Source organism: Pygoscelis adeliae, unplaced genomic scaffold (genome assembly GCF_000699105.1).
Source record: "Pygoscelis adeliae isolate BGI_AS28 unplaced genomic scaffold, ASM69910v1 Scaffold142, whole genome shotgun sequence".
NCBI lineage: Eukaryota > Metazoa > Chordata > Aves > Sphenisciformes > Spheniscidae > Pygoscelis > Pygoscelis adeliae.
In genome coordinates, this window is record NW_008824247.1 from 510,427 (window position 1) to 519,181 (window position 8,755).

The following is an 8,755-nucleotide window of genomic DNA, read 5'->3' on the forward strand; positions in this document are numbered from 1 at the left end:
ACACTCCCTGGTTTAATTAGTGGACCGTGTTACCCTGTTTCTGTATTTTCATTATCTTGACTTGTGTGTCTATGGAAAATGGTTTTATTTTGTCCAGTCACTAATTTGAAGAATTACATTTGTATATGTTTTCAGGTTAATAGAGCAGCTCCCCAGAGCTAATGTTGTTCTCTTACGTTACATCTTTGGAGTACTGCATGGTATAGAAATGCGATCTGAAGAGAACCAGATGAATGCATTTAATCTGGCTATTTGCATTGCACCTAGCCTGCTCTGGCCTCCTGTTTCCTCCACTCCTGATATAGAAAGTGAATTTACAAAAAAGGTAAGAGGCACTGCAATGTGGTAAAAAACCAAACCAACCTTCATCCTGTTCAGCCAGGCTGTTGGTTACAAACGTGAAAACAGTCAGTACCTCTTCAGATCAGGACTTGTCCTCTTATCAGGGCTCCAGAAACGTTCATCAATCCATTCTCATAATCTGCCTGCAAGAAGGGGAGGGAGATCATAAAGCAATACCCAGTGTATTAGCAAAGTGCTTCTTTCATCAGAAAGATCTCTGGTTGTGGTGACCTTGAAACAGGACAGAGTAGAAATGGAAAAGATGTGATCAAAGATGTATACTGGGACATTTTAGCTGGGTCTGGCTGTTTTCCTCAGGCCCAGGAGATTGGGAGAGGAGTTTCTGGCTGTCGGGGGGGCACATCACAGAGAGGCAGTTTGTTGCTGTTCCTCATCTGTATGGTGAGCTTGCCCTGAGTGGAATAATGGAAGATCTGACAAGACCTCTCTCTCCCATTACTTTGTTGCAGATTTCTAGTCTGGTACAGTTCCTCACTGAGAATTGCTGCAGGATTTTTGGAGAGGAAATTACCTCCCTCTTTGGAGAAATACTGATGACATGCAAGAGAGAGAACGGCTCAGGTAATACAGATGATGTTTTGATCCTGCTAGACAGCAAAACTCAACCAGGCAAAAGATCAGTGTATTCCATGGAAGAATGCTGTTCCCTCTTCATGTGGTGTTCCCAGATACTGCTGCTCTCTTTCCTTTGCCCAAAGTATTGGTGATAATCACTGATTCAACTTATCATAGACCTGGTCTGTATCACAAAATGCTCTCCCAAAGAATCCCTTGCTCCTATTCCAGTTGTCTGAGGCACTATGTTAAAAAAGGGGGGAGGGGAAACAAAGAAAAAGAAAGAAAAAAATCTGGAGAAGGTTTCATCTCAAGTCTAGAATTTTTGCCCCAGCCTATGTTTTCCCAGCATATCGGGAAGTCAGTGATCAACAAAGTTTATAATACAGCTGTCACACCATTATATTAGGGTTGCAAGCGTCTATTCTTCATTATCAAAAGAGAGAGATCTCCAGAGTTTCAATGGGACATGCAGATTCTGCTCCTAGCACATTCTGAACTGGTGACTGAAAATGTCTGACAGACTAGTTGGCAGAGCATTCCAGAATATCATAAATGCTCTTTTTCTCTCCAACTCTGTGATAGTATCGATTTTGACTGGAGTTTTGGGTCTCTCCTTAAAATACTTCTAAAGCAGCATTTCTGTAAAATAAATTTTGGCACAGCTGGCCTATACTAAAAGTGGTAATGGCACTTGCTCTGGCATGCCAGACTGACTCAGTGTGGCCGTCCCAAACTCCTCATGCTCTGCCTCCAGTGAAATTTGGTGAAATCCAGTGAAATTTGGCCTGCCCCCTCCCCAAGAGTGGAAGCACATGGGATCTGCTGTGCTGGGACTGAGAGCTCAGACCCGTGATAGGTTACAGCAGCTGAATGAGTTTTCAGGCACGCACTGAGGCATGGTGACTGCCCATGCATGAACTCTGTCTGCTGCAAATGTGAGATAAGTCAGCTTAGCGTAGCCCAGAGCAAAAGAGATTTAATGTAATTCCAGTTATCGCATATACGGAATAGGGCTGAGGTGTGCACTGCTCAGTGGAAATGCGGTGACTGTTTAAACTGAGACTAGAACTTTCTTCATAGAGTTGCTCTTAAAAATATTGTATTTTCTGGAAGACCATGAAAGTACAAAGTATGCCCTGTTTTCTTCGTTTGTCTAAAAGAAGGAAAAAATGGTTAAATGTTGCTTTCAATAGTCAATAACAAAAAGAAAAATTCAATAAATTACGGATTCATTATACTATATGTAAATTATTGTTTACAGCTGGATTACCTACTATTACAGTTCCCCACTTAAAAAAAAAAAAAAACCACCACAAAAACCCCTAACCCTTATTTGTTCCATTATCCTGTATTTCTTGACTGAACTGCAACTTAGCACTCATTTCAGTTTTTCCATTTCAAAATTAGTAATTTTTTCTGAAATTATTGGCATTTCTGCTTGAAGAATTTTTGAAGAGCGAATGCTCCTGAAAGTAAAGGATACTTGCCAAAAAAAAAAATGCAGCTGCTTGTCAGCAGGGTGGTTTAGTCACTGATGTGTTAACACTTGGTTTGTCCTTGCAGATGCTGCTTCTCTCCATCTGAATGACTCTTCCTACGACAGCCTGGAAAATGAGGCGAATGATGAAGCTGACTCCTCTTCCAGCGACTGGATTAAGAACCGGGATCAGGATAACAGGAGCAGGGAGTCTGTCTTCACTCTGAGCGACGGTGATTCAGAGCAGACGGAGGTGGATGAAATCCAAAGTAAAACCAAATCGAAACAGTTGACAATTTCTGTTGACGTACACTGTAAGTTTTCATCACAAGAAAACTCAGAGAACAAGTCTCTCTGCTCCAATGCACTGGGCTTCTCTTCAGCAGCTACCTCAGGCGCTCCCAAAACCTTGAGGAGACACAGGCGCTCCTCAGAGCCCACAATTGGCCTCCTCGCCCCCAGTTTCGCCTGCATTGGCGATGGTCATGAGACGGCAACACGCAAAGCCAGCTGTGACGTTGTCCTGTCTCACGAAGAGGAAGACTATCTCCGTCAGCTTCGGTCGTTGCAGATGGAGGGGCAAAAGCTTATCAATCAGAGCTTGATTATAGGGATTCATGTTGGTAAAAGTGACAACACAAACCAAAACGTTGAAAAGAAAGACTTGTCCCATTGCCTCCTGCCTCCAATGCCAGAGGGATTAAATATTTGCTCAGGATTCAGCTCTTCTAGCCTGTCTTCTCCTGGGACGTCTCCGTCTGTGTCGTCGATGAGCTCTCTGGACAGTGCTTTCTCTCAGTTTTCAGACCAATCTGTGTTTACCCCAACTGAAACTTCCTCCCCTTTCAATAGCACTTTTCAGTCGCTAAAGAAACATGAAGACACTGCCGCTGAAGCGGCTGATGACTATTTGGTTACACCCACCAGGGTGCCGCCATCTCCACAACCTACCGACGCTTTGGCTGAGGGGGGCTTGGTGGAGCCCAACAGCAGGCCAGCGCCCCTGAAACCTACTGACGGAGTCGACGGCTATTTGATCAACCCTGACATTCAGCCATTACCTCTGAAAGGCACAGGAATAGACAGACTTCATGATCCAAGATCAAAGAGGAGGTCTAGAAGAGCATTACAGCAATCCAAAGTTTGAAGAGACTGACCAAAGCTTTTTGCGGAGGAATCTTTAACGCTTAAAATAAACACTATAAAGAAAATGCCTTTGGTGTTAACGTGTGTTCATTTTAAGTTTAATATCCAGGTTGTTCAAATTTAATTGAGCAGTCCCCAGATTCACAGGTTTTCTTTTTTTAGGAAACTGTCTGAGTAAAGTTCCCACATAAAGCTTTGCAAGAATGTTGTAAGAATAATAAAAATTGCTAAAAAGCAAGCAAACAGAAATCTCCCGAAAATCTGGAAGGGTCCCAGGAGGTGACTAAGAGAAGTGCCCTGCTCTCTGAGCCTGCCGGGGCAGCAGGGTGCCTGCTGGGCCTCTCCCCTTCACCACTCGTGTGTTGAGCCTTGCGGATGTGAGTCCCAGTCCTTTGTGGTTTTGATGTAGCGTGCAAAGTCAGCATAGATTCCGTAACTGTGGTATTATACTACTGTTCTGAAACTGATAGGTATTACCTTCATTGTCCTCCAAGGAATAAGTGTATTGTTTTCTGTATGTTTATAAAGTATGTTCGATAGGTGTAGTTATTTCTTTCACACTGCAAAAGAAAGAAAAAAAAAATAAGCTCACAAATATGTAAAGAGAAATGCTGAAGCTTGTAACTGACACCTCGCAACTCTGCGTTTCATTTATTGTGCTTTGTTGGCTGTTCTGTTCATGTTTAAGTTGTGAATAGTTTCTTAACATTGCTGTAAATGGCGTTATGTATTATTGCAAGCAGAACACGTAATTTTATTATGCAGCAACTAAAACATCATATAATATATTAAAAGTAATGCATTATCTAAATGCTTTGAGTTTGTATAATATATCCTGATAAATTTTGCTATTATATATGTTCTGAAAAAAATGTGTATTTTTGTACTTGCAAAAAATTGCTGCTAATTTTACAAGTTCTGTTTTGTTGTTACAGCACTGGTATTGATGTGTATGCATTCAATGCTATATATTAAATATTATTTGTTATGTCATAAATTCAATTTATATTCTGTGTAATTTTTTTTTTAGGTGTCAGTTCTACAAGCTATTGCTGAAGCAAAAGTCCCAGGGATGCCACAGCAAATCTTGCGTGAGGAAGGACTGCGGCATTTTTCCTCCTCTTTGGGTGGCATCATTCATACTGTATGTCATCATCCTGTTAACTTTTGTAAACTTTAGTAATATTCAAACAAGAATTCCTCTTGCTCTTCATCTAGAGAGATTAGGGTGTTCTTAGCTAGTGGGATGCAGTTAACAATATGGAGGTGCAGAGAGAGCTTTTCAGGCAATACATATTAGGGTTGGGAGCAAGGAAAAGAGGGGAGCAAGACACTGGATGAGAGCAAGATTTATTCTTTAATGTTAGCAGGGTTATAGAGAAAGCAAGAAGGAACGGCAGGGCTAAACTAAACACATCTGGGCATGTGTGCATGCATACAGTGCTTCTGAAATTGCACTGATTCATTCATTCGCTTTCCATTTTCCAAAGCCCTCCCCCACTCCAGTTAATACTGGCCAGAAATGGAATTTCAGGTCCTATTCTGCTTAACTATGCTCTCGTAAAGGTACTTATGCTCCTAAGTCACTACGCATTTCTGAAAAATGTAAATGCTGTCTGGTGCTCTAAGCTGTTTCCAAGTATTATCAGCATAAAAGGTTTTTAGCTCTGCATCAGACAGAATGGATACTCTCCAGCAGACTGGGGGGGGGGGGGGAAATGTGTGTTTTCTAACAAAGTTAGAAATATCCTTACTTGAAAATACAGACTCAGAGGGTTATTATTTTGGGCTCTACTCCTGCAAATGTTGTATCTGTGAGCAGAGCTGCATTTGTGGAGACCCACCTAATGCAATAAACCATCATGCACTTAGAACTGTACCGGCATGTATAATTCTGTGCAGGCTCAAAGACTTCACTGCAATTTGTTCTTTTTCATCTTTTTCAAATTCAGCTATTTTAATAAAAATGGTAATATGCAGAATCTGATCTGTAATAGTCACCTTCCAAAGGTAAAATCCTTTGTATGTATTTTGAGACCTGTCATCTAATAGCCCTACATATGCACTTCCTTTAAAAAAAAACCCCAAAAAAGATGCTATTTTGAAATAAAACAGCTACTCTGCATTTCTTTTTGAAATGGTAAAAAGCATATTGCCGTGCTGCCAAGATTGCATCAAGTAGCAAATGCTGATTCATTGCAACAATAATAAAGCTTTAGAAAAATCTCTAGTCTCTGCAATATAAATGTTCTGTCCTACAAATGATATCTTCCAGCAAGTCATTTATCTCTGCTAGTCTGAAGTAAAAGTATATCCAAGAGTGCTTCGATGTGAAACAAATTATGTGTCTGCTTTTGAGCTGTAGCTAATGCTAGAGTGCTTTCAGCTTTAAACATATGGTGAACAAGCTGGATGTAGACCCAGCACAATTTAAAACGCACTCCTGTCTTACTAGTCACATGTCCCGCTGCGGCATGAGGCATGTTCTGTGACAATCACAAAAAAGAGCACTAATGGAGAAGATCACTGTCTGCAACTCCTCACTGAAGGAATTAAATGCAGTTAAGATCCAAAATGAATTACACTGAACCTTTTCAGAGTGTCAGATGTGACTCTGAAGACTGCAGTAAGCAGCAGCTTTAGGTATGCTGTTGTTGGGAGGCCAACATTTAACGGACTGGGGGTCCCTGCTGCTCTCTTCCCCTGGGCACCCCCACGGGCTGGGACAGGACCTCTGGTCCAGGGCATATTAAAAAGAAAGTTTTGTAATTTTTTTTATGGCTCTGCTGACGGCCTGTGAGAAGGTGTTAGGCTAAGGGTGGCCCCAAGGGCTGAGCCCCCGCTTCTGCCCTGGCTCCAGCTGGGTGCCCCAAACGCTGGGGTCCCTGGCGAGGTCCTGCCCAGGTCCTGGGCACCATGGGACACCACGTCTTCCCCAGCCACCTGCCTCCCTCAGCTGGCAGGGGAGGGTGGCTGCTTTGGAGAAGGTGCCCGAGTTTTAGGGACAAATGGTAGGTGAGATGTTTCCAAAATGTTTTCTTCTTTCCTGGAGTAGCAAAGCTTCACATAAAAAAAAAAGAAAAGAAAAAAAAAAGACTGACCTAGGGAAGAAACAGTGGCAATGACTCCTTGTTCACTGCTGTCAAGCACACAAAATGAAGCAAACCGATAAATTACCTCTCTCACTTGGACTTGCTGTCCCACAGAGGTTCATGATACCATCATTAATGAGCATCCGGCCTCTGTTTCACAAGTACTAACCCATCATTCCTTTCAGGTGATTTCAGAGTTTAATATAATGTAAATTTAGAGCAATTTGTTCTCAACCTGCATTGAAAGTTTTTGCCGGTTTTTTTAGCCCTGGTAAAGGGTTTATGTGCCTGAAATGTCATGGTTTGGGTCTTTTGGTTGTTTGTTTGGGGTTTTTTTGTGGGCTTTTCCAGTTCTCTCCATTGGTCTCATAAATGCTATTGCTTCATCCCTGCAAGCTTTATCTCTCCAGCACAGCCCAATTCAGGAAGCGGGAAGACGTCCCATCTATTTTCTGCTCAAAGTAGTTTGTAGAGTTCAGCCAAAATAGATTATAGGTCCTAGGGCTGAAGCATGACCTTTATACTGAAGGTGTCCCTCTGTCCATGCCTCCAAATCACCAGATTTCTGTTAATACCTGCTAGTCCAGCTCCTTTCTTGTTCTGGGGACATATGTGGCTCCAGGACCTGGTGGTCAACATCTCATTTCCAGCTCTGCTCCTGATCTGCTGTATGACATTTGGCAAACTTACTTGCCTCCTTCAATCCCTGTTTGGTTGCTGGTGTTTGCACAGTGCCCAGCACAAAGTGGGGTGCTGCATGTGTGGGACCTGGACAACGGTGCTGTTGCACAAGGAGCAGGGTGAAACGTGCTGGCAGCCCTGAGTTTATTACGACTGTGGTGACCTCTGTGTTAGGTGGGGAACTTGCTAACCAAGGTGCTTGGTAGCACGGAGCTGTTACTTAACTTTCTACCACATCCACAGCCATGCCCACGCCTATTCAACTGACCTTATTCCCGGATGCAAAGTCCAGGAGGGTGGTGGTGAGAAGTTCTCTCTTGAAAAGAAAGAGAACTGCAGATTCTGACTTTTTCACTTTCATACATGCCTAACCAGATGTGACGGAGACTGGGAGATCAGGAGGTGGCCAGTGCTTTTGGGAACCACACACACATGTGCACTCACACATATGTGCACATGATGAGGCTGCCATGACCCAGGCACACAGACCTGCTTCACATGCCCTGCAGGCTGACCTATGCATCTACAGCATTTCCAAGACAACCTCAGTGAGCTGGACCTACCAACCTCCTCTCATTTTCATCCATAAAAATACAGGGATGTGGGATAATTAATGCTGGAAGAGACCTCAGGAGGTCTCTGGTCCAGCCTCCTGACACAGGCTTGCACGTCCATGTAGCTCATGTCTGGAAGAAGGATAGCAATACTCCAGCAATTCACTGCTATTCGTCATGGCTGGAGAAATTTAGCAAAAGGTAGCGGGCTCAGACAGCTAAATAAAATCTTTTGGAACAGATGATGATGATGATGATGATGATGATGATGATGATGATGATGATGATTTTTTAAAGAACCCAGAAAATGTCTAAGAAACCAGCAAAAGCTGTAGTCTTACACCCAATCTTCAGGTTATCCCAGTAACCTTTTCTATTAGGAGCAGAGACTATGATATACATTTTCCCTCAGTATTGAACATCTCCCCAAATCCTGGATCCAAAGTACCTGAATATGCATAAGGAGATAGCCTCAGTGACACCACTGGACAACCTCATGCACTCACAGCGTTTTGAGGAATCATCTAGAGGAGAACCCAAGGCACTGGCCACACTGGGGGCTTTTCCCTCACTGGGGGCTGATGCAGGGAGAGGCTGAGCGAGCAGCCATGTTAAGCCTCACCTTTGGCATTTGTGCAAGGCCACTTCTCCTTGGAAGAGTCCTTCGCCCCGCCAAGTGTCAGATGCGGTGGAGCATGATTGCCGGCTAAGCGGAGCCCTGCATAAATATCAAGGGAGGCGAGCCAGCTGTCTCATTCACAGAAACGCTTGCATGATTTCACTTACTCTCAAGATTAGTTACCGACGTCTCTGTATTGAGGCCACCGTCAAGCTAAACTAATTGACCCGCTAGTGTCCAAAGGGGAAGACTCTTTGGCTAAAGA

The 8,755-nt window shown here is 43.2% G+C and overlaps 1 protein-coding gene across 1 annotated transcript in view; it reads left to right on the top strand.

Annotated features, from left to right (window-relative positions):
- Positions 1-3,545, top strand: part of ARHGAP20 (Rho GTPase activating protein 20) — a 50,583-nt gene extending 47,038 nt beyond the window's left edge. The window contains exons 12-14 of the mRNA XM_009335261.1: positions 136-325; positions 813-924; positions 2,485-3,545. Of these exons, the coding sequence (XP_009333536.1) occupies positions 136-325; positions 813-924; positions 2,485-3,545 (1,363 nt within the window). The remainder of the gene's footprint in view (positions 1-135; positions 326-812; positions 925-2,484) is intronic.
- The last annotated feature ends 5,210 nt before the right edge of the window (positions 3,546-8,755 follow it).